At 41.3% G+C, this 26,327-nt stretch overlaps 1 protein-coding gene and 1 non-coding gene across 4 annotated transcripts in view; both read right to left on the bottom strand.

The window, feature by feature from the left end:
- Positions 1-25,587, bottom strand: part of RUFY1 (RUN and FYVE domain containing 1) — a 62,867-nt gene extending 37,280 nt beyond the window's left edge. The window contains exons 1-5 of one of the 3 annotated variants that reach the window (XM_043467015.1): positions 25,287-25,587; positions 11,949-12,122; positions 10,477-10,594; positions 6,417-6,518; positions 4,714-4,837 (exon numbers count right to left, since the gene is read on the bottom strand). In XM_043467015.1, coding sequence (XP_043322950.1) covers positions 4,714-4,837; positions 6,417-6,518; positions 10,477-10,594; positions 11,949-12,122; positions 25,287-25,560 — 792 coding nt within the window. In that variant the 5' untranslated portion in view covers positions 25,561-25,587. Of the gene's footprint in view, positions 1-4,713; positions 4,838-6,416; positions 6,519-10,476; positions 10,595-11,948; positions 12,123-12,239; positions 12,429-25,286 lie in introns of those variants that run through there. The other 2 variants (XM_043467017.1, XM_043467016.1) reach the window with 2 other exon arrangements.
- Positions 14,269-14,399, bottom strand: LOC122441148. The gene has a single exon (XR_006269280.1). It is a non-coding gene; the product is annotated as a small nucleolar RNA SNORA11 (small nucleolar RNA).
- Positions 25,588-26,327: the final 740 nt, after the last annotated feature.

Raw genomic sequence — 26,327 nt, forward strand, 5'->3', positions numbered from 1 at the left:
ACAAACCTTACTATCTTTAAAATCCATGGTGTTTATGCTCCTATTTCCTTCCTAAACAGTCAGTTAGATGGATCAGCTTAAAGTATCAATTAAGCAAACAAACCGAAAGAAAAATAACCCCATCATCTTCTAGAAGAAAAACTTACTAAAAATCAGAATTCAAGGGAATATTCTGAAGTTTTACCACTTAGTAATGATTAGTTTTTCTGTCTTTATTCAACAATCAAATTGTTGACAAAAATCAACAAAGTTCTTCGGGTACAAACTAATTTAAAAAAAAAAGAGAGAGACCTGGATCTTTAAAGTGGTGACCTCAACTGATAACTCTGACTCCTTTCCCCAAGTTGGGGTAAAAAGGTCCAGTCAGTATTTCAGGGAAAATTCTCCGCTATAGGAAACTAGGGAGGTCCAAGATCCCTCAACATCTCAAAGTTAGGCGCTTTGTCCAGAAATAAAGCACTTGAGAGAGAGTGAATGAGAGCCCTAGCCTGCCACCATTGACTCCAGTGAAAGTGAAGCCATTCCTCTGAAATACAGGATAATTGGGTCCATCAATACAGAAAGATTTAAATCAGTCACATTATAGCCATATTGCAGAACCCTATGCAACCATAACAAAGAACGCAGGGAATGAAAATGTAATGAAATGAAGAAAGCTCCAGGATAAAATTTTAAGTCAAAGAATACTATGTACAGCATTAACTCCTTATAGTAACCCCACTTATGTTAAAAACCAAAGCTATATGACATATATATACGTATATATACATCTTTTGCAACTTCTCTGTCTTGCCTCCCACCAATCTCTATTCCCAACCCTTGAACCTGGGTGGCCTCACTGTCTTAATGAGCAGAAAGCAGCAGGAAGGAGGCTGTGAATTTTGCAGCTAGGTTAACAAAGGCAGTACACGCTTCGTCCTGGCTCTTTCCCTTGGGCACATGCTTCTGAAGTTCTGAGCTTCTGTGGGGAAGTCTGGCTACCTTGAGGTGCCATGTTGGAGACCATGTGGAGAGACCAGATGCAGACAGAGATGCCCAGGAAACCCCTGCTGCTCCAGCGCCTGCTCACTGACCTTCTCAACTCAAAGGGCAGTGAGCACGTGCCTTTGGCTACTCCAGTCCTACCCACCAACTGCCTATAATCACAGGTGTGTTTCAGAATCAACTTGCTGAGCTCAGCTAACCATCAACTATGAGTGATTGCTATTTTTAATGTGACTTAATTTGTAACACTGCAATAGAAAGCCAGAAAAGATTTAGTCAAAAACAGAAACCTATGTATACATAAATGCATAGAGAAAGTAGTCCCTCAAGTTTTTACATTACCTGTGGGGACAAAAGTGGGACTGAAGGGGGAGGAGAAAAGGGAAGCTTGAATTTCACTTTTCACATTACATGCTTCTATAATTGCTTAATTTTTTCCAACAAGCATGTACTTCTTCTATAATATAAAAAGAGTTAAAAAATATATATATATACATTTGATTGGAAAAAAGGAAACAACAGAAGAATGAGAAAGAATTAATATCCAAAGTAGAAATTAATGGACTAGAAGACAGATAAAGTCTTCCTCCCAAAGCAGAAGTGATGAATAAAGAGCAAGATCTGGGTTTTGAGCTCAACACAGTAGACAAACTCTATCATGTGCACAATATTACAATTTGGAAAAGTGAGATTTTAAAAAGCTGCAAGAAAATACTCTCATGCAACTAACAGAGGAGATCTGAATGAAATAAATGATTTCTGGAAAAATATAATGACTAAAGGTTTTTATAAGGCTTAGGAAACCAAAGGTTTTTATAAGGCTTAGGAAACCAATAAATTGACCAAAGCTATGCAAAAAATAAAAGTGGTCAAAGTATGCAGATCATAAAGAGCTGAAATGGTTATACCAGCAAGTTTTAACAAACATTTAAAGAAAAATAATTCTTGCTATAACAAACTTTTGTAGAAAATAAGAACGAAAAGAGTATTATCCAACTTATTTTATGAAATTATACAATCCTGACACTGAAAAGTTAGGAAGACAGTATAGAAAAGGAAGATTCAGACAAGTGTAACCTGTAAGTGGAAACACAAAAATCTCAAATAAACCACAGACATTAAGTCTAGGAGTACACTAAAAGTATACGTACAATGACCAAGTAAGATTTATTTTAAGAATGCAGGAATAATATCACAATAGGAAGCCCAAGAATTAATTCAATTGTAATTATGGGCTAAAAATGGATATGACATCTCAACAGATGCCGAAAAGTGTTGGATAGCATTCAATATTCATTTTTTTAAAATTAATTATTTTAATTGGAGGCTAATTACTTGACAATATTGAGATGGTTTTTGCCATAGGGTTTGGGATGGGGGCACACATGTACACCTGTGGCTGGTACATGTCAATATTCATTTTTAAATAAAAATGCAAAGTTAGAAGAGAATAGCACTTTCTAACATGAGAAGAGGACCTCTCAGATAGCAACAGCAAACACTCATGCTTCACAGTGACATGTAAGACGCATTATGTTGATGACAAGAACAGGCCAGGGGCTCAATCACATCTATTATTTAATAAAAATCCCAGACAAATTTTCATTTTGGAATCTGACAAAATAAATGATGTTCAAGGTCATTTGGCAGAATGGAAAATGGACAGCCTCAACTAAATCTGAAAAAGTGGTATAATAAAGTAGGTAGGAGGTGAACTGCCAGAGCATAAAGCACACTATATGGCTTTGGTAGTTAAAAGACTATGTTACTAGCACAGAAATAAAAAGATCCAGAGACTAAATAGAGAGCCTACCAATAAGCCTCTGAGTATAATGGGTATTTCAACACATGATAAAGGCGGAATTTCAAATTAGTAGGCAAAATAATAATATTTGATACATGATATTGAGAAAACTGGTTTACTACTGTACTTATATAAGAAATCTGGATTTCCACTTCATACTGTGTCAAAAAGAATGACAGGCAGATTATTTAAATGTAAATTACATACATGTGATTTAAAAATTAAGTTAATTTTTAGATGTGGAAGGACCTTCTAGGCACAATAGTTTAGAAGGTATAGAGGAAAAGTCCATTAAACACGACTGCACAGGAAGAAAAAAAAAAAAGGTCTATAGGGAAAACGAACCCTGAGAGAGCAGAAAAAAAATTTTATAACAAATATTCTGACAAATGGTAAATATCCTTATCTATAATAAAGGAGTGGGAAAAGATGAACCACCAATGGCTTGTTTAATGTTTGTAATACAACATGAAAAATCTTGTATAATATTTATAATAAAACATGAAAAAAAAAACAAAACTCCATCATCCTAGTTCTCAAAAACACGAATTTGAGATAGAGAGTTTTTTCTGTCTGATTGAAAAAGACCAAGAACGCTCACATGCTTTCACAACACTCATGCAGAACTTGTGCAGTCTGACACAGCAATCTCAAAACTTATCCTAAGAAAATAAACAGACAAGACTAAAAAACAAGTATAAGGATATTTATAACACTGTCATTATAACATGAAAATGACTTACATTAATAAGTATTGGTTAGGGAGGGACAATCAAGAAGGAGGGGATAATAATTATATGTATATATATATAATTATGACTGATTTGTGTTGTCGTATGGCAGAAAACAACACACCATTGTAAAGCAATTATTTTTCAATTAAAAAAAGTATTGGTTAAATAAATTATGGTATATTCATAAAATGGATGACCACATGGTCATTTAAAATGGTTTATATCTCTTGACATCAAGAGCTATGTGGAACACATTGTTAAATAAAGAAATTGCAAAATGGTGTTCTTGGAATAATCACATTTTGGTTTAATGAAAAAAGAACGCTCCAAACATCTGTCTCTGAGATACAAAGACACACTCACACACACACTCTCTCTCACACCTTTTATTCATGTGCTGGAAGGATATATCCCAAAGAGTAACACTGAATTAGCTATTTCTATGTAACAGGACAATATATGATACTTTGTTTCTTTTCAAAAAAACTTCTTTATATTTTTTGAAAAATATTCAACAGGCCAAAACAAGAAAACTACTGGGGAGAAAAAAAGCTGACCTGGTCACGACGCGATTGGGGAAGCTTTAGGTTCCTTCACGGAGCGATTGGGGAAGCTTTAGGTTCATGCCCAAACATGCAGTGGGGAGAAGGCGGGGCAACAGCCCAGCCACAGTTCCTGAAGTGGGGTGGAGGTTAGGACCGGGCAGAGTGTCTGGATTTTGGATTTACAGCCTCCACCACCTGGAGCTTAGGCCTCAGCCCTGGCTACTGGCTCCCACGCAGGAGGAAAAGCCCATCACGAGAAGGCTGTCTCCAGCAAGGGGCACTCTGCACCTCATGGCCTGAAAATCCTGCTCAGTTTTACCATCTAACTTCCCAAATCTCTCCCGAGCCTGTTTTCCCACTCCTCATGCAGACCTGTCTGCCCCAGACTTCCTGACTTACCAGGAAGTCAATAACGCTTAATGTTTGCTTAATCTCTGTGTGAGCCATTGTGCCTTTGCCTGAGCTATTTTTCGCTCTTCCCCGAGACTTCTGCCAGTGTTCCAGCTTTGGTCCAGCACAGCACCCTGCACAGCCCTTTGCCAGACACCCCCTGCCATCTGCCCCTTCCTGCACACGTCTGCAGAGCCAATGTAAAATCCCTGGCCCAAATAAGGTGTTTGATCTAGAGTTAAAACTCCCATCTTACCTGAGAATCCAAGTCTTCTCCTTTTAAGCAGAGGTTGGCATCCAGCACATTGAGTCCCACCAGCAGACCAACAATCACCGTCCCTTCTTCCTCCATCATCAACGCCTCAGGCTCATAGAACTCACTGCAAGAGGTGGATTCCACAGGAGCACCTTCACCACCCTTCCGCTGGACCTATCTTGCTGCCTCAGCTCTGGGCTCGTGGCCTGGCCGCCAGTTTCACCAGGAGCCAGAGGCTGCTATGTGTGCATCCCCTTCTGCCTTTTATTCCCTCTCACTTTAAGTTCTGTGATCTCTCCTCTGGCCTCTCCTCTCTTCCTGGGGCTTAGAGTGGACCCCTCCCAGCTCTGGTCTAAGGCTCACGTCTCTGGTTGGACCTGGACCCCAGCTCTTCTCATTAGGCCCCTGTGTTCCTAAACGCCACTCTGTCCCTCTTGTCCACCTGGCTGCGTCTTTCGTCTTCCTACGTGAATACTTCTACACTCGCATTCATGTCGACATGAAGTGCGATCCTGCAATCCCCACCTCGCCCCCGGCCCAGAACAACACTCTTCCTTCTCCCCTGCGTCCCGGGGAACACTGCCTGCTTTGACGTCCTTCCCTCCCACTCCCCTTGGCCATGTGTAGTGAGGCTCCATCCATCACCGCTCTGGTCACCAGTGATTAGCTAATACACCAGCGTGTGTGTGAGTGCATAAGAACTTGTTATCCTCAGAATTCGTTGTTTATTTATTTGTTATTATCATTTTATTTTTGGCAGTGAGCCATGTGGGATCTTAGTTCCTAGACCAGGGACGGAAGCTGTGCCCTCTGTAGTGGAAGTGTGAAGTCTTCACCACTGGACCACGAGGGCAGTCCCAGAACTAGTTGTTTAGAACAAAATCCGTACCTCAAAGTTATTCAGTGTAACAGTCAGAGAAGAGTACAAGGTATGTAAATTATTTGAAATCAGTATCTATCATGAAAACATTTGTTCAGTAATAAGCCATGACTTGAAAACAAACGAAAATTTTGGATGATATGCCATACTGTAAAAGATATTTTTGTTTCAGTTAGATAACAGCATTAGCTCTATAAAGATTTTTTCCTCATAAATTCTCATATCATAGAGAAAATTCCTCTTATAATGATTTCTTTTGTCTATAAAGTTATAAAAAAAGAACCCAGTCATAAATTTCAGAGATAGTTCGTCTTTACTGATGCCAAGAGATATAAAAGTTTACAAACTGAATATGGAATCCTAAAATAGGTAATCTAGGTATGTTCTCTTATAAAAAGCAGGGTTTTATAATTTAAAATTGCCCACTGAATCTAGTTCAAGTCATTTTCCCCGTATTATCACCCAATCAAATACTATTTTGTTGAAACTTAAAGGAGTATGCTGTCAGTTACCTGATCTTAGGTATTTTTGAAGAATTATCTTCAAAACGAAAATATGAATCTTCATTCATAGACTTTCAGACACCAGTGCTCAAAAAATAAAATTCTGCTATTTTAAAAGTAAGCCACAGAATAATTACACTTCATAATAATCTGAATAAAAACTGTACAGGCTTGTTCAGGTTTTTGTGTTAACATCTTACAGAGAAACATGAATGAACCATTTGGCCAAGTCAATACATTCTTATTTTAATTCCTAATGATGTACAAAACTACGTTCTAATTACGAAGCAAAAACTAAGCGAAGATAGGTGATGAAATACCTCAAGAGATTTTTATTGTCTACAAGCACTTTCAGATAATCTGCCAGTTTCTTCTGCATGAGCGCAAGATAAAGCCAAGCTCTGCCCCTTCCCACAGCTGTCCTGTAATTCAAACAGAGGATCAGACTATTAAAGCGTAACAACAAAAACAAAGGGAAAAAAGCCAACTGAGCCAAGGAGAAATATATTCACACACAAACACACACACACACACACAAACACATGCACGCCTATGAATGCAAAGCTGCCCTGGGGGTTGCGGGAACACTCTGGGAAGGCTGAGGAAATGGCTCACTGGATTCTTTTCGGGACTATTTGAAGCCTGTATCATAGGCATATATTTCCCTCCCTCCCCCTCAAAAACAACAACAACAACAAAACCAGCAAAAAAATTTAAGCCAGAAACATCTGATTTCTGGAACAAACACAATTAGATAAAACTTTGCATGTATTCATAAATTTCACAGGAAGCCAGGAAATACCAGGTTAGATTGTATCATGGATAAACATTCTTTCAAAAGATGAATATAGAACACAGTTATTAAAGTACTGAACTCACAAGATTTCTAAGGTATTAGCTCGAAATTTACTACGTCAAGTTTATTTTTGACACGGTAAAATGCACACAACATGAAGTTTACCACCTCATCCATTTTTAAGTGTACTGTTTAGTAGTGTTAGGACATTCAGGTGGCTGTGCAACCAGTTTCAAAGGTGCAATTTTGAAAAAGATCTGTTTTAAAAGAAAAAAAAGCCTCCCAAATATAGACCTAGCACTGTGTAAGGAAAAAAAGATACTGTTCTAAGTGGAGTAACTGCATTTGTAATATCCAAGAGAGTATTAGATGTACTGCTATAATCAATATTTGCCTCAAAGGGCTAGAAGGCACCCAACTTTATATAACAAGCTTTTGATTCCCTCCACCTTTCAACAAATGATGTGAAGCCAGAGTAAAAGAAGAAAAGAAATAGGAAAAAAAAAAGACATATGATGTTGGCATGATAGGAAAAATGGACACTGACATGTTCTGTTTGGTGGGAGTACAAACTGGTACAATTCTTCTAGCAGGCAATTTAATGCCTGCAGGTTATCAAAATCCTACATCTAGCAATATAAGGAACTAGTTGAGGATGTACACAAAGGTGTATGTTGGGGATGGCCAGCACTGCAGTTTGGACGACGAGAATTTGAAGGCAAGCGCAAAGCCCAAAGTGGGAGGGGCTATGTGCTCATTTCAAAAGCACAGTTGGGGATGAATAAATAGTCTACTACTAAATGGGAAAAAAGCTCCAGTATGCACAGCTTAATACAGTTTTCCCCAGTTCTCCTTCTTTGTTCATTAATATACTGCTCCTAGTTTAGGTTCACTTCTGAAACATTTTTCTGCATTGGAAATAAATGTTATTTTTCTTCCCTTCTTACAAAAATATTAGTATGCTACATATGCCATTTTGCAACTTGCTTATTCTATTGAATATCTGTCATTTTCAAATTCTTTCTGTACACAGGGAATTTCCTGTTCATTTTTTCATAGCTTTAAAGTGTTTCACTATTAGACTGTGCCATGATTTATTTACCTAGTTTTTAATCTAGGCCATTTCTAATCTTCTGCTGTTACAAATAATGCTGCAACAGCTATTTCTGTACATGTGTCATTTTCACATGTTAGGCCTACGAGATAAAACTCCTAGAAGCAGAATTACTGGGTCAAAAGGTAGATGCACTGGTGGTTTTGGTGGTTAGTGCTAAACTGTCTTCCATGAGGAGTGCAATAGTATGCCCCTGGGGGAGGCAAAGGTGAATTAAAATAGAATCTTCTCTATTTGTCTGTCTGACTTTGTACTGAAAGGATCTACAAGGATACTGACCAAGATATTAATTGTAGTTTTGTTTTTTCTGAGTAGTAAGCTAATAGAAGCATCTGTTTTGCTTGTTCTTGTTTCCTAATTAAAAATTACGTAATAAGAAAAAAGATCGTTTTTAATTTCCATAAAAGGAGAGAACCTTGTCTGTTGTCTGGGTTTAAATGCCAATATGTGAAATTGTATTCATTATGTAACAGTGTGCTTAATAATAAACTATGATATGAAAACAGCGAAAAGTTCTGGGTACTGGGTCACTGTAAAAGATATTTTTATCTCAATTAGACAAGGAAATTAAACTCCAGAGAGATGACTCTCAGGACACAAAGTCTGTCCTGCAAGTTTCAAACTATCTTAGAGCAAACAGTCTCTACCCTCCAAAAAATGCTAATCATAACTTCCAAAATACGGTAGAAATTTTAGAACTTTCGCTCCTGTTTAATGAAATAGTAAAAACACTGCAGCTCTTCATGGGGCAAAGCCTGTAAGTCTTTTCTCACATGGCTTCCAAAAAGGCTACTACTCCAGAGGCATCAAGAAGAGGGAGCTACTCTGCATTTCCTTTTTGGCAGACAAAGGGAGGGTTTTGATACTTAAACTCCTTACTTGTTGAGCATCCACTGGGTTAATGAGGGAACAGGAGCAGTGAATTCAGCTGACAAGAAGCTCTTTGTTAGCATAACAAGACTTCAAAAATGCCCCTGTGCCTAACTGGGAATAGAAGTGTGAGTGCAGAAGGCAGAAACCTGTTCCATCCAATCAGACCACCCAAGGACAGGGGCTCTTGAGGGAGTGAGCTGGCTGGAAGGGATGGACAATAGGACTACATATAGAACTGAGGAAACAAGGCAGAAGATGTGGGAGGCTTGTGAAAGTGAAAAGTAAAAGGGTTAGTTGCTCAGTCATGTCCAACTCTTCATGACCCTATGGACTGTAGTCTGCCAGGGTCTTTGCCCACGCAATTTTCCAGGCAAGAATACTGGAGTCGGTATCCATTTCCTTCTCCAGGGGATCTTCCCCACCCAGGGGTCAAACCCACATCTCCTGTATCGCAGGCAGATTCTTTACGGTCTGAGCCACCAGGGAAGCCCAGGAAGATCATGGCTGGGCAGGGGGCAGCGGGGGGGTGTCAGCAGATGAGTATGTGAGAGTCTGTCCCCTGCTACAGGCTTTCAGCAGGAAGATCACAGCTGGGCAGGGGCAGCAGGGGAGTGTCAGCAGATGAGTATGTGAGAGTCTGTCCCCTGCTACAGGCTTTCACTAGGAAGATCACGGCTGGGCAGGGGCAGCGGGGGTGGGGGGGTGTTAGCAGATGAGTATGTGAGAGTCTGTCCGCTGCTACAGGCTTTCACCAGGAAGATCATGGCTGGGCAGGGGCAGCGGGGGAGTGTCAGCAGATGAATGTATGAACGTCTATCCCCTGCTACAGGCGTTCACCTTAGGTGGCATGGGCCCAAAGGGCCAGACCCAGATAAAGGAGGAGGCTTCAGTCCCACGAACGCAGGGGGCTGAGCAGCGAATGAGTTTGGCAAGATGCAGAGGGCTTCAGAGGCCAGGAGACCTGTGCTCTCTTCCTGGTTCCACCACTCAGCTGCCAAGGGACCTTGGGCAGGTTACCCAACCACTCTGAGCCTCAGTTTCTGCACTAGCAGATGGGAAGACCAACAGCTTAGCTCCTAGAGATTTGTGGAGGATGAAAGTAAATCCTGAAATGTCCTTAGCACAATGCCTGGCACTTGGCAGGGCCTTAGTCAGTGGTGGTGGCTATTGTAATTACCCTAAAATGGAATGGGCTGGCTCTGCAGGAGAAGGTCAAAGAGAGTCTGGACAGTTAAGTTCCTTGTGGAAGACTGCAGGGGGCTCTTTTGTACAGACCTCAGAATCTCGTTCTCCTCCTGTAACTGCTCTTCCAGTGACAATATCTTTTCATTACAGAACCTTGTACGACAAGCAGGAATCACTGTCCTCATTTTAAACAAAAGGAAACTGAGGCTCAGAGTGGGGCAAATTTTGCTCAAGTTTATGTGGAGATTGAAAGCAGAGCTGAGACTAAAGTCTAAGTAAAGTGTGGCTTGTGCTACAGTTTGTTCTAAATTAGAAGATGCTTTATTAGCAAGGAGTTGAGAAATGGATAAATACAAGGGAGTTGTTTTTTTTTTTTAAAAACATCAAATTGATGTAACTACTTCTCACTCACTTTAATTCTGGTAGATTTCTGACACTAGTGGCTATATCTGATGCTTCTGGACAAAGTTTCTCCACCAGCTCCAAAGGACCAAAGAAAGATTTATTTTGGCCAATAAAACTCTTCTTAACTAAAAGGGAAAACAGAAGTATTATTCATAAGAACAGTTTGCAAAACGTCTTCAGGGGCCCTCAGTCTCTCTCCCAAAAGCCAAATGAAAGCTATGGAGCTGCACTGCTTACTCCTTCTGATTCAGTCATGGGGACTAGGAGAAGCCAAGTACCAAATGAGCTCTCCCTGCTTCTGATGACAGGGTTTCTCTGCCATACCCAACATGCTCCCTCAAGTATTTATTGCCCACAAAATAGAACAAGTGCTCAAATAATTATCTATGAAATCCTTGCCCTTTCTCCCTCTTACTTGATGCCAAAGTCAATTCTCGATTGACTTTGTCAAATCATCATCACCATCCCTCATCTGAACTGCTGCAATAACCTCCTAATGGGTTTCCTTACTCCTAATATTGTTACCACCCCACCTTTCTAATCTGTTTTCCACATAGGTGAAATTTTTTTTTTTTTAATGTATGTTAGATCTTATTTTTCCATTGCTGAAAATCCTCCAAATACTCATGAAATAAAATCCAACTCCTAACTTGACCTTTAAAGGCCGACGTGATTCAGCCCATCCCAACTACCCTGACATCCCCTCCTCCTGCTTGGCATGCCTCACTTACCTGGTGTCTTCCTCACACCAAGGTTGGTCCCACTCAAGACCTCTGCACCTGTTTTGTTTTTCTAGAAAGGCTCTTGCCCCAAACCTTTGCATAGTTGACTCCTTCTCTCCTTTAGCTCTCAGCTTATATTTCAGTCCCCAGAAAGACCTTCCCCTCTTACCCTAACTGGAAAGATTTTCCCCTTGATTCTCTATCTTTTAACCAATTTTGTACCCCTGAATTAGTAGCGTTTTACAACTATTTTGCTTCTGAATTTGTTGTCTTATCTCCTCTCTAGAACTGTGCTGTCCAAGGTAGTCACTAGCCACAAGTGGTACTGAAATGTAGCCAGTGCAATTGAGATGTGCTGTAAGTGTAAAATACACAGTGGATCTTTAAGCCTCAGTTTAAAAAAGAATGTAAAATATCTCATTAATAAGGTTTATACTGACTATATATGTCAAAATGATACTATTTTGGCTATATTGGGTTCAATAAAATAAATTACTAAAACTTCACGTGTTTCTGTCTGCTTTTTAAAAGCGTGGCTACTAGAACATTAGAAATCACACATGTGACTTGCGTGGCATTTCTATTGGACAGCGCTGCTCTAGAATGTCATGTCTTGTGGGCAGGGATCTTGTTTGTTTCGCGCACAGTTCCCAGCACCCAGAACAATGTTTGGCATTGAAGATGCTGAGCGAAGTTAGCCTGAATTTTCACGCCTCCGAAGCCCCCCGCCCCTCCCCGCCCCGCCGCCGCGGCTCACCTCTCAGCCCATGTTTGAGGCAATGCTCCATCACTACAAAGAACTGCTGCAGGGGGGCATGATCTGCATCCAGGCTGCGGCCCAGGCTCAGGGCAGACTGTAGCAAGACCTTGATGCTGAGTTTCATCATGTGCATCAGGTTGACGCGCTCCTCCATCATCTGGCACTTGGAAACTGCAGAGTGGAAGCAGGGACAGCTTCGTTAGCGCACTGAATGGAGTCCCGGGTGAGGGGGCTAGACGCAGAACAATGAAGGGAAGACCCGTCAGCCGGTCTGCTCTGAGCACTCACGTGCGGATTAACTGGAGTTCTCAGCCAACCGGCCCCTAACCCCGGGAGGTCACAGTCTCACCCGGGCGGCTGAGGCCTTGGCTCAGACTCCGAAAGCCTCTCCCAGGTAGCTCCGCGCGTTGCTACGGCGACGGCCCTACCAGCACCCACTGCGATTGGTGCCCCCCACGCCCTTATTCCATTTTCAACCAATGGAACAACGCATACTCCAGAAAGCCTTGCCCTAAGCTAGAAGGCTTGCTGGGAAAGTGCACCACCCCCTCTCGTTCCTATTGGAGGAGTCCAGCTCGAGGCCTCGCCCCCAGAGCGCGCGGGCGCCATTTTGACTTCTCTGCCGGGAGGGAGGTAGCGGCTTCCGGGCTTGCTTGGAGTGGGCGGTATACTAACCAGAGGGATTCCTAACCCAGCTGGTTTGTCTGTGAGTGCCACCCGGAGCACTCGGGGAAGCATCCATTCCTTGGTACAGGGCTCAAATTCTCGTTGCCCGTCTTTCGTACACAATTAGTGGACTGTTACGAGTTTCACACTTCTTTTGTAAGGTAAAACCGTTAGAATAAAATGAATTTAGCTGAGTTTACACTTAAACTCCATTAATCTCGTCGCTTTGAGAGTAAAAGTTTGTAATCAATATCAGATATCTATGACAAAATTTTTTAGGTTAATTTGTGCTTTTATCTGCCAGTATAAATTCAGTGCGCTGCAAACTTTTTTTTTTAATCTAAAAAATACATTTTACATTCCAGTCCAACAAATACGCATATATTATGTTGTTTAGTCGCTAAATTGTGTCAGACTTTTCTGCGACCACGGCATGGACTCCTGAGTTAATTTTTGGGGGGGGGGGCGGGGGAGAATTCTTTTTTTTTTTAAAGCAGTTGTAGGTTTCCAACAAAACTGACAGGGAGGTACAGAAGTTCCCTTCCCTCACATGCATCTAGAGAAGGCAACGGCACCTGGAGTGCCGGTACTCTTGCCTGGAAAATCCCATGGACGGAGGAGCCTGGTAGGCTGTAGTCCACGGTGTGGCAAAGAGTCAGACATGACTGAGCGAGTTCACTTTCACTTTTCACTTTCATGCCTTGGTGACGGCAATGACAACCCACTCCAGTGTTCTTGCCTGGAGAATCCCAGGGACAGAGCCTGGTGGGCTGCAGTCAGTGGGGTCGCATAGAGTTGGACTCAGCTGAAGCGACTTAGCAGCAGCAGCAGTAGCACATGCATCAGTTCAGTCGCTCAGTCATGTCTGACTCTTTGCGACCCCATGCACCAGCACGCCAGGCCTCCCTGTCCATCACCAACTCCTGGAGTTTACCCAAACTCATGTCCAGTTGAGTCAGTGATGCCATCCAACCACCTCATCCTCTGCCTCCTGCCTTCAGTCTTTCCCAGCATCAGGGTCTTTTCAAATGAGTCAGTTCTTTGCATCAGGTGGCCAAAGTATTGGAGTTTCAGCTTCAACATCAGTCCTTCCAATGAACATGCATAGCGGTTATCAAGACTGGAACTTTTTTTTAAAAAATAAGGATGAGCTGCATTGACACATGATGACCAAGGTCCCAGTTCATCCTCTGTGTTCACTGATGAAGTAAGTAGTATTGCACCTTCTATGGGTTTGGACCAAAGTATGATATATGCATCATTATAATGTCATTCATTATATGAATCACATTCATATATTTGAATGTCATTCAAATAATGACATTCATTATTTATGAGCATTTTCACTGCTCATAAAAACTTCTGTATTCTGTGTATGCATCTCCCTGCTAACTCCAGGCAACCACTGATCTTTTTATTGTCTCCATAGTTTTGCCTTTTCCAGAATGGCATTTAGTTGGAATCTATTTTTCTTTTTTTCTTTCTCCTTGACAGGTTCAAAGCCTCTTTAAGACCACTCATGGCCGACCCATGCATGGACCAGATCAGCTCTAGGTGGCAAGCTCCCTGACTAAGTACCACAGCTCTTCTTCCAATATTGAGCCCTGTCCCACTGGTCCTGCCCAGTAGCCACATGGAGGTGAACAAGGACACAGTTTGGATATTTGTTCACTGAAACACCAGAAGTTTTGTGCCTCTTGTCACAGTGAACCCAGATTCCTGTCTGGTGGGTTGTAAACAGATGAGTCATTTATTTAGACCCTCTCGCTCTATGCTCAACCCAATCTATAACAAATTCTTACCAAGTGACCTCTCAAGCCCAGGAAACTGTCACTCTGGAAATTAAAACTATTATAGACCTTCAAACTATAACCTAGTTCTAGCAGGAAAAATAAGTCCTTGTTGGTGCACCCCTCTCTCTGCACAAGTGCCACCTTTTGGTCTTTTAAATGTTTGCCCCTTGGACTGAAGGATGGAGTGGGGACTGTTTTGTTTGTTTACCAGTTGTTCATTATATATGTTAAGCAGATTTTCATGTTTATTGTTTCCTAGTATTCTTTCTATGACTTGTGTGTTAAATCTTTTAACTTTCTTGATTTGTTTGCTTTTGTCTTAAGGGTCTGTGTATTGTGGGTATTAATCCTTTGTTTACCTGATTTCTTTCATCAGCAATAATTACTACAAATATATAGTTTAAAAAGCATGTATGTGTATAGCTTAATTGAAAATAATGATATTATGACTATGAATTTATAATACAAGTATTAAGTAAATATGAATGAGACTCGAGACAGCCTGGGACTGAAAATTCTAAATTCTCAGCAAAACCCAAGAAGACAGCTACTGGGAAAGAAAAACTGGTCTAAATATTTCATCTTGGTTTTGGAAAAAGAAAAATTGATTTTTTTAAAAAATTGGATTTTAAGTAAAGCATCTGGGTGGGAATGGTATATTTTAAATATTGAGAGACTCCTATGTATTATTTATAAATTTGAAAAGTTTAATGAGATGGGTGATTGGGTGCAATCTCAAAAAGATAGAATGATCTCTTTTCGTTTCCAAGGCAAACCATTCAATATCACAGTAATCCAAGTTGAAGCCCCAGCCACTCATGCTGAAGAAGCTGAAGTTGAACGGTTCTATGGTGACCTATAAGACCTTCTAGAACTAACACCAAAAAAAAGATGTCCTTTTCATCATAGGGGACTGGAATGAAAAAGAAGAAAGTCAAGAGATACCTGGAGTAACAGGCAAGGTTGGCCTTGGAGTACAAAATGAAGCACCGAAAAGGCTAACAGAGTTTTGCCAAGAGAACTCACTGGTCATAGCAAAAACCCTCTTCCAACAACACAAGAGAAGACTCTACATATGGACATCATCAGGGGGACAAAGATGAAATCAGACTGATTATATTCTTTGCAGCAAAAGATGGAGAAACTCTATACAATCAGCAAGAACAAGACTGGGAGCTGACTGTGGCTCAGATCATGAACTCCTTATTGCCAAATTCAGACTTTAATTGAAGAAAGTAGGGAAAACCACTAGACCATTCATGTATGACCTAAATCAAATCCCTTATGATTATACAGTGGAAGTGACAAATAGATTCAAGGGATTAGATCTGATAGACAGAGTGCCTGAAGAACTATGGATGGAGGTTCATGACATTGTACAGGAAGCAGTAATCAAAACCGTCTCCAAGGGAAAAAATGCAAAAAGGCAAAATCGTTGTTTGAGGAGGCCTTACAAATAGCTGAGGAAAGAAGAGAAGTGAAAGGCAAAGGAGAAAAGGAATGATACATCCATCTGAATGCAGATTTCTAAATATTAGCAAGGAGAGATAAGAAAGCCTTCCTCAGTGATCAATGCAAAGAAATAGAGGAAAACAATAGAATGGGAAAGACTAGAGATCTCTTCAAGAAAATTAGAGATACCAAGGGAACATTTCGTGCAAAGATGGACACAATTAAGGACAGAAATGGTATGGACCTAACAGAAGCAGAAGATATTAAGAAGAGGTGGCAAGAATATACAGAAGAAATATACAAAAAAGATCTTAATGACCCAGATAACCACGATGGTGTGATCACTCATCTAGAGCCAGACATCCTGGAGTGTGAAGTCAAGTGGGCCTTAGGAAGCATCACTATGAACAAAGCTAGTGGAGGTGGTGGTTCCAGCTGAGCTATTACAAATCCTAAAAGATGATATTGTGAAAGTATGGCACTCAATACGTTAGCAAATTTGGAAAACTAGGCAGTGGCCACAGAACTGGAAAAGGTCAGTTTTCATTCCAATCCCAAAGAAAGGCAATGCCAAAAAATGTTCAAACTACCGCACAATTGCACTCATCTCACACGCTAGTAAAGTAATGCTCAAAATTCTCCAAGCCAGGCTTTAACAGTAACATGAACCAAGCACTTGCAGATGTTCAAGCTGGATTTAGAAAAGGCAGAGGAACCAAAGATCAAACGGCCAACATCTGTTGAATAATTGTAAAAGCAAGAGAGTTCCAGAAAAACATCTACTTTTGCTTTATTGACTACACCAAAGACTTTGACTGTGTGGATCACAACAAACTGTGGAAAATTCTTCAAGAGATGGGAATACCAGACCACCTGACCTGCCTCCTGAGAAATCTGTATGCAGGTCAAGAAGCAACAGTTAGAACCAGACATGGAACAACAGACTGCTTCAAGATTTGGAAAGGAGTACATCAAGGCTGTATATTGTCACAGTGCTTATTTAACTTCTATGCAGAGTACGTCATGCAACATGTTGGGCTGGATGAATCACAAGCTGGAATCAAGATTTCCAGAAGAATTATCTATAATCTCAGATATGCAGATGACACCACCCTTATGGCAGAAAGCGAAGAAGAACTAAAAAGCCTCTTGATGAAAGTGAAAGAGGAGCGTGAAAAGGCTGGCTTAAAACTCAACATTCAAAAAACTCAGATCATGGCATCTGGTCCCATCACTTCATGGCAAATAGGTGGGGAAACAATGTAAACAGTGAGAGAGTTTATTTTCTTGGGCTCAGAATCACTGCAGATGGTGACTGCAGCCATAAAAAACACTTGCTCCTTGGAAGAAAAGCTATGACCAACCTAGACAGCATGTTAAAAAGCAGAAACATTACTTTACTGACAAAGGTTTGTCTAGTCAAAGCTATGGTCTTTAGGTAGTCATGTATGGATAAGAGAGTTGGACCATAAAGAAAGTTGAACATCAAAGACTTAATGCTTTTGAACTCTGTTGCTGGAGAAGACTCTTGAGAGTCCCTTGGCCTGCAAGGAGATCAACCCAGTCAATCCTAAAGTAAATCAATCCTGAATATTCATTGGAAGGTCTGATGTTGAAGCTGAAGTACTTTGGCCACCTGATTCAAAGAACTGACTCATTGGAAAAAAACCCTGATGCCAGGAAAGACTGAAGGCAGGAGGAGGGGACTACAGAGGATGAGATGGTTGGATGGCATCACCGACTCAATGGACATGAGTTTGAGCAAGCTCCGGGAGTTGGTGATGGACAGGGAAGCCTGGCGTGCTGCTTTTCATGGTGTTGCAGAGTCAGACTTGACTGATCGTCTGAACTGAACTGATCCTTAAAGAAGATACCAATCCCTGGCTATAAATAAAGTCTAGTGGTCTTCGAATGGGAATAAATATGCAAGAAGCCCTGCAGAGGGCTAGGCAGGTCCAGATATTTTGAGGAAATTGATTTTTAGATCCTCAAGTTTCACAGGCACTCTTTCTTTTGGACTACAGAGGATGAGATGGTTGGATGGCATCACCGACTCAATGGACATGAGTTTGAGCAAGCTCCGGGAGTTGGTGATGGACAGGGAAGCCTGGCGGCTGCTTTTCATGGTGTTGCAGAGTCAGACTTGACTGATCGTCTGAACTGAACTGATCCTTAAAGAAGATACCAATCCCTGGCTATAAATAAAGTCTAGTGGTCTTCGAATGGGAATAAATATGCAAGAAGTCCTGCAGAGGGCTAGGCAGGTCCAGATATTTTGAGGAAATTGATTTTTAGATCCTCAAGTTTCACAGGCACTCTTTCTTTTCCCACTCTACAGAAGAATCACAGTTCACTCCTTGTCCCATATCTTCCTCCTGAGGCACTGACCTGAGGTACAGAAAGTACCACATACCAGAGAGGGGTGAAGCTTCCTTTGATGATTAATCAAATCACCAAAAACATGAAGAGATTCCAGTCTCTCATTTGCTGAACTTAGTTAAAGAAACTTGATCTTGGGGGAGAGGAGTGGTTTCTACCCGTCTGTTGGGTATCCTGAATTTACAAAGTTTAAAAAAAAAATTTATCTACAAGTAAAAATATATGTAATTGTTTTCGGTTGGTCTCAATACTTATTCCTTGGATGTGCCATTAACTTGATGGACATGTTCTATAAATCAAATGAGCCAAACTGCAGCCCTTGAAGAACATGTACACTAACTCTTTTTTATTAATTCTGGCCACATCTTGGCATGTGAAACCCTAGTTCCCTGATCAGGGATCAAACCCATGTCCCCTGTGGTGGAAGTGCTCAGTCTGAACTACTGGACCACCAGGGAATTTCCTAAACTCTTTTTGTCCAAACATAATGTATTGGCAAGATGTAATTAAATAAGCAATGTTTAGATGTCTCCAACCATTTTGAGTGTCTAGGTTAAACAAAGTGAAAGAATTATAAGGCATAATTATCATTTGATAGGTCTTGGTAAAGCCTTTTTTGGAGAACTTCCCAGAAAGAGAAATATCTTTCATGTTTGCAAGAAAGGTGATTTTCATTCAAACAAAATGAAAATCTGAACAAAAAATTTTTTGATAAAAAAAATGTTTTTAGATCAATGTGATTTGTGGCATATAACTTAGAAGGAGTTCCAAGACCTGAATAACATTAATATAACAAAGCTATCCATTTTATATCCGAGTTACTTTATTGTACAGGAGAAATTAACACAACATTGTAAATCAACTGTACTTAAATAAAATTTTTTTAAATGTTTGGTAGAATTTACCAATGGGGGGAAAACAAACCAACCTGTCCAGTTCTGTTTTTTATTTATGTGAGTCAGAGTTCTCAAGAATCACATCTATAAAAAAACCAAAAAATGGGAATAAAATTGATGCTGAGTTCCATCACATTTACTTCAGTAAATCATGTATATTCATCTGCATTTTTTTAATAAAAAAACCAACAACACCATTCAGTTCATTAAGAGAAGTAATTCCAAGAAAAATTTATGTATAATTACTTATAAAATCATATTTATATCCCTTTAATCAACTTAGCATTACTAATAATTTTAATGGTAATTCATTATAGAAGAAAAAAAGTTTTATACACTCAGAGCTTTAGTCAGAAGAAAAGTTTATTATATTTTAATTAACATTTTTTTTTTCTGAGATGTATGATAGGATGACCAATAAAAAAATTTAAAACATACATTAAGTGGATTGGAAATTCAAGGAATAAAAGGGAAAAATGTAAAATTTACAAATATTAAATAATTTTATTATTTATTTTATTAACAAGATAGATGGTAGAGTTATCAAGCTGTTAAGGTATTTATCACTTGATACACTTAAAATAATGTACAGTGGTTTTATTTTAAAAAGTCAATTTTTACAATAAACCAAAAAGTTTATTGAAAATTATGATGAATTTTATGTACCAACTTTAAAAGTGTAAGATTTTTTTTTAGGGGGTCATGTGAACAAAAAATGTGAAGACTAGTGTTTCAGGAAGTGGCTCCTGCAGTCATTCTTGGGAACACAGTAGTGTTTTGCAGCCATCTCATCCATGCGCCAGTTAGGTTAGTCACCAATTCCCATTCAAGCTCAATTTAGAGTCTTGGAAAATTTGATTGGAAGGATCTTTAAGTTATTTCATTTCTCCATATTACTAGCTTTGTGACCTTGGCTAAGCTATTTACATCTCTAAGCTTCGTTAATAATAGTTCAACCCAGCACACAGACTATTATAAAATTCTACACTTACTGAATTGCCTAGTAAATGGTCTGATCAGGGATCTCAACCTTGACTGTTACAGAGGGGCTGAGCCTATAACATAAAAGAGTGACCCAGTGTGAGGAAAAGCTGGAGAAGACATACAGACACCTTCTTGCTAGAGGAATGCTAACTGATCATGTGTGCCAGATGGGAGTTAGGAGAAACTGGTGATCTGGATTTTTAATAGAAAACCTGGTAATTGGCTTAAAAAAAAAAACAAAAAACACACTAAATGCTTTTACATTGTGCAGGATAGGAGAAAAAAATGCAGCTACCAGCACAAACATCTCAAAGGGCTGCCAGTTTGTTGTAACCTTTGGTATAGAGAATAAATATTCAGGAGAGTGGGCTCTACAGATTTTTTTTATTGGGTTCTGAATTAAAGAGAAGTAACTAGATTCTTTATAAATTTGAGTTTTACTTTTGATTAGCCCTTTGGTGTCTCAAAAGATCTTATAATACAATATGGTATTACACTGTACTGACAAGAAAACCATTTTACACTTTCCTAATTTTCACTTATCATCTCAATGGCTAACTTAAGGAGTTCAGCAATATGAAATGAAAAAGGCATTGTACTTCATTTTGGAAGGAGGCATATTACTTTGTGCAGTGGAGCTCTCACACATGTAAAATAAAATTTGCCACTGGAAGACAACAGAGAAAGGTATAATGCCACTTACCTAATGGCAAATATGTATCTAAATACTTTTAAAATTAAAGAGTGACTTCTTCAGTGAGTTTTGCTATTCATCCTTTAGAAAAAGAATACCCCCAAACCAAAAAACTACAGAGAATGCAATCATTGTGGCAAGCTGCACTACCAGACCCCATGTGGGCTAATATTTTAATACAAGTCATTTCATGACATTCCACAGCATCTTCCTTACACCTGGATCACCACAAAAACTATCTGGCAAGAGTGATTCTCATATTCAGTCTCTGCTCCTTCACTGTTCCCTCTGAACAATCTCTGACCTCACTGCTTTTGTAAGCAGATAAGCAGATCAAAGGAAAAGAAATGAAATGAGCCAGCCCTGGCTGGAGTGGTGACCACCATCTTCTGACCTGCTTTTCTGAGGCCTCTGCAGAGCATGCTACCTGGCGTTCAGTTCCTTTCCCCCATTCCCACTCCTGCTTTATCTGATGACTTCAAATCTGGCTTACCATTGGGAAACTGGTCACATAGCTCATACCAGCTGTTCCCCACCTTTTTGCCCTCAGTAAGCCACGCTAACAATTTTTGCCAGATTTGAGTGGCAGTTGTTTACTTAATTGACTAATTTAAAAATCCATATGTATATATTACAGCATACTACTTACAACATTATTTAAAAACATCAAGGCATTGAGGTGATGTAACTAAGCACTGGCTTGAGAGGTAGCTTGTCTTAGTTCAAGTTCCGGCCCTGCCATTTCTAAGTAACTTGGTCTATTTACTTTTTAATTCAGCCTCCCTCTTTATAAACAAGGAATAATAATGGTACCTATCACATGGGGCAGGCTACACGAGTGGAGGCATGAAGTCCACCCCTCCTTCCCATGGCCCTAAGGGACTGCAATTTCCTGCAGGGATGTGGTCCCCATACCGTTGGGTGGGTGAGAAGTCCCTGCCCAGTTCCTGCCTAATGGGCTGTGGTGCTGCCAGCCTGTGGCAGGCCAGTGGACACCTGGCCCTGCCCTGAGAGTCAAACGGCACATCGCAAGCCTCCCTGGGGCAGCATGGTCACGCAGTATGGCAGGGACAGGCAGGGAGAAGCCCGAGGGAAGTCCAAGGGGACCAGGGTGGCAGAGGCCCTGTCCCACGGAGACAGGGGGAGACGGGACCACACAGGAGCCCAGCTCCAAGGCCCCACACCTGGTCCTCTGTCCCATCAGACTGCACTTCACACAAATCTAAAGATAAGAGTTTCTATCGTGGGCACTTCTGAGGGTCTGGCCTGGCACAGTCATACTGATTAAAGCCTGCACTTCATGAACATCATGAAGCCAGTTCAGCTATCACGTAGGATTACTGTCAAGATGAAATGAACTAACGTATGTACAGATTTAAGACTAATTTCTGGCACCTAGGAAGCACATAAGTGCTGGTTATTATTTATAGCGTTACCATAAATAGAAAAGTATTTTTCAAATATTTGTTCAACAAATATTATTCTGTGCTAAGCACAGTTCTAGGCATTGGCACATTTCCTCACCAAACAGCTAACAGTATTTGCTTACTAACAAGCCTGTAAGAAGACCTCGAGCCTTGACTCTCTGGACTGAACACCAGTGGGTGGGCATACAGTCAAAACGTGTCTAAAGGTGGCAATTTAGTGGGAACTAGATTCCTGAGTTAAATAGGTTCCTTCATTACCTTCTAGTCCTACTGTCTATTGCCAGAGAAATACTGTTTCCTATTTCAAAACAAGTGAGATTTTAAACTTTATCAGTCTTTCTTAGCCATTGAAACTATCACAATTCACTATCCGTGCTTTCCACATCAAATATACATTGGATAGGATGGAATCAAGAAACCTCAAAGGCACACTATAAGACTTCTTAGAGAGTACTTCACAGTCTTTAGTGAGCTCTGCCCCATAGTACTATGATGAAATGTTCTCAGTTCACAATCCAATACAGTAGACACTTAGCTACATGTAGATTACTGAGCACTTAAAATGTGGCTCTTGTGACTGAGGAACTAAATTTTTAACCGTTAAACATCACATGTGGGTAGTGGCTATTGTATTGGTTGGCAGGCTCTAAATATTTGGCTTTACAGGGCTTTCTAAGTCACACTCTATCAATCATTTAATGTTTCCATTCTTACTCTGTGCTGAAACTATTCTAGATGACAAAGGCTTAAAAGAGTTGCCTATAAGAGATCATTGAGGGCTATAAGAACTTTGTGAATCACAAAATTCCTATTTTACAGACTGGAAAATGTGATGACTTGCTTGTATCACACAGCTTGGTTGTAGTGGTCACCTGGAATTAGAATGGGAAAGACTAGAGATCTCTTCAAGAAAATTAGAGATACCAAGGGAACATTTCATGCAAAGATGGACACAATTAAGGACAGAAATGGTATGGACCTAACAGAAGCAGAAGATATTAAGAGGTGGCAAGCATACATAGAAGAACTATACAAAAAGATCTTCATGACCCAGATGATCACGATGGTGTGATCACTCACCTAGAGCCAGACATCCTGGAATGTGAAGTCAAGTGGGCCTTAGGAAGCATCACTATGAACAAAGCTAGAGGAAGTGATGGAATTCCAGGTGAGCTATTTCAAATCCTAAAAGATGAGGCTGTGAAAGTGCTGCACTCAATATGCCAGCAAATTTGGAAAACTCAGCAGTGGCCACAGGACTTGGAAAGGTCAGTTTTCATCCAAATCCCAAAGAAAGGTAATGCCAAAGAATGTTCAAACTACTGCACAATTGCAGTCATCTCACACGCTAATAAAGTAATGCTCAAAATTCTCCAAGCCAGGCTTTAACAGTAACATGAACCAAGCACTTGCAGATGTTCAAGCTGGATTTAGAAAAGGCAGAGGAACCAGAGATCAAACTGCCAACATCTGTTGAATAATCCCAAAAGCAAAAGAGTTCCAGAAAAACATCTACTTTTGCTTTATTGACTACGCCAAAGCCTTTGACTGTGTGGATCACAACAAACTGTGGAAATTCTTAAAAGAGATGGGAATACCACCAGACCACCTGACCTGCCTCCTGAGAAATCTGTATGCAGGTCAAGAAGCAACAGTTAGAACTGGACATGGGACAACGGACCGGTTCCAAATTGGGAAAGGAGTACGTCACGGATGTATATCGTCACCCTGCTTAGTTAACTTATATATAGAGTACATCATGCAAAATGTCGGGGTGGATGAAGCACAAGCTGGAATCAAGATTGCTGGGAGAAACATCAATAGCCTCAGATACGTATACAACTCCACCCTTATGGCAGTAAGCGAAGAAGCACTAAAGAGCCTCTTGATGAAAGTGAAAGAGGAGAGTGAAAAAGTTGGCTTAACTAAGATCATGGCATCCAGTCCCATTACTTCATGGCAAATAGATGGGGAAACAATGGAAACAGTGAGAGACTTTATTTTGGGGGGCTCCAAAATCACTGCAGATGGTGATTGCAGCCATGAAATTAAAAGACACTTATTCCTTGGAAAGAAGGCTATGACCAACCTAGACAGCACATTAAAAAGCAGAGACATTAGTTTACCGACAAAGGTCCATCTAGTCAAGGCTATGGTTTTTCCAGTAGTCACATATGGATGTGAGAGTTGGACTATAAAGAAAGCTGAGCACCGAAGAACTGATGCTTTTGAGCTGTGGTGTTTGAGAAGACTCTTGGGAGTCCCTTGGACTGCAAGGAGATCAAATCATTCAATCCTAAAGGAAATCAGTCCTAAATATTCATTGGAAGGACTGATGCTGCAGCTGAAACTCCAATACTTCAGCCACGTGATGTGAAGAACCGACTCATTGGAAAAGACCCTGATTCTGGGAAAGATGGAAGGCGGGAGGAAAAGGGGACGACAGAGGATGAGATGTTTGGATGGCCTTACCGACGCGATGGACATGAGTTTGAGTAAACTGGGAGTTGGTGATGGACAGGGAGGCCTGGCCTGCTGTAGTCCACGGGGTCGCAAAGACTCCGACACGACCGAGCGACTGAACTGAACTGGAACCCTCACCCTCTAAACTCCACTTGGTTCTCTGACTCCACGGTGAGTCGGTATGCACCATCAACAACGGGAGATGTGAGCTGGGATGGAAGTTTGAGATTTAAAGCAGAGGAAAGTACAGTTTCATTTCCTAAGTAAGTCCTTTAAAAATAAATAAGGACTAACTAAGCTTAAACCCGTCCATTTTTTAGTATAAAGTTCACCAATGAGAGTAAGAAAGCTGTCTGGGGCACATCATAGGAAGTGAAACTGCTCCAGTCTCAGGCCACCCACGCCCAGGTATTTATCGTGACTCGGACACACGGTGTAAAGAAAACCGACGAGTAGTTACGCGTGTTAACAACCTGTCTAACAAGCTGAGTCAGTTAAACAGTCTTGCCAGCCTGGCGCCCATGGCAAAACAACCACCTGTGTGACCGAAAGCTCCCGCAGCGCGCCCGGCCGGAGCCTACCTGTGCGCGCCGCGTCGTCCGCGCCGCCTTCCGCACCGCCCAGACCCGCGGCCGCGCGCAGCGCGCTCCCGCAGCTTGCCGACAGGGTGCCTGTGGCTCTCCGCGCCAGGGTCAGGATGGGTGCGGACCAGCCTTCCGTCGCCGCCCGCGACTTCGCCGCCCTCCGCAGTTCGCCGGGGCCCGGCACCTGGCTCCGGTCCACGATCTCAAACTCTTCTCCCGGCTCCGGCCCCGGCTCCTGCTCGGGCCGGCAGCCGTCGTCCCCGTCAGCCATTTTGGCCGTGTCACGTGCCCCCGGCGGGCGCCGGACTGGGCGCTGGCGGGCGCGCGGGAGGGCGCATTTACGCCCTTGCTGCTCGGTTTCGTGTTCGCGCCGGCTTTGCTTCCTCTTTACAGTTCTTCTCTCCTCTCTTTCAGTTTAGAAAAGCTCGGGAAGGCGCGAGTCATAAAACAAGCATCTACGTTCTCATCAGCTGGGAGGACTTGTTTCCGTTCAGGTTCCCCTTGGGTTTTCTCTGTTTCGTGGTGCCTCCTATCTGCCTTAAAACAGAGCCCAAAAGGCCGTAGTTTTGTGACAGAATTCCCTCTTTTAAATGTTCATTTAATATTTTACTTATGCTTAGCCATTATTCTGCGGTAGTTTTCGGAACAAGCCCTAAACAGCGAGTAAGGAAACTCTGGAACAGTTAAGGCAGGAAGGCAGGACTTAAAAAAAATTAACTGAAAACTGACAGCTTGGCAGTGTTCTTTCGAACACACTGGTGGAATGGGAAGCAGAAGGTCCGGTTGTTTTTGCCCAGTTGGTCAGTCGTGTCTGACTTTTTGCAAACCCATGGACTGCGGGACACCAGGTTTCCCTGTTCTTTACTGTCTCCCGGGGTTTGCTCGAACTCTTGTTCATTGAGTCACTCGATGCCATCTAACCATCTCATCCTCTGTCATCCCCTTCTCCTCCTGCCTTCAATCTTTCCCAGCATCAGAGTCTTTACCAATGAGTCAGCTGTTCCCATCAGGTGGTCAAAGTATTGGAGCTTCAGCATC

The sequence above is a fragment of the Cervus canadensis genome, chromosome 4, assembly GCF_019320065.1.
Source record: "Cervus canadensis isolate Bull #8, Minnesota chromosome 4, ASM1932006v1, whole genome shotgun sequence".
NCBI lineage: Eukaryota > Metazoa > Chordata > Mammalia > Artiodactyla > Cervidae > Cervus > Cervus canadensis.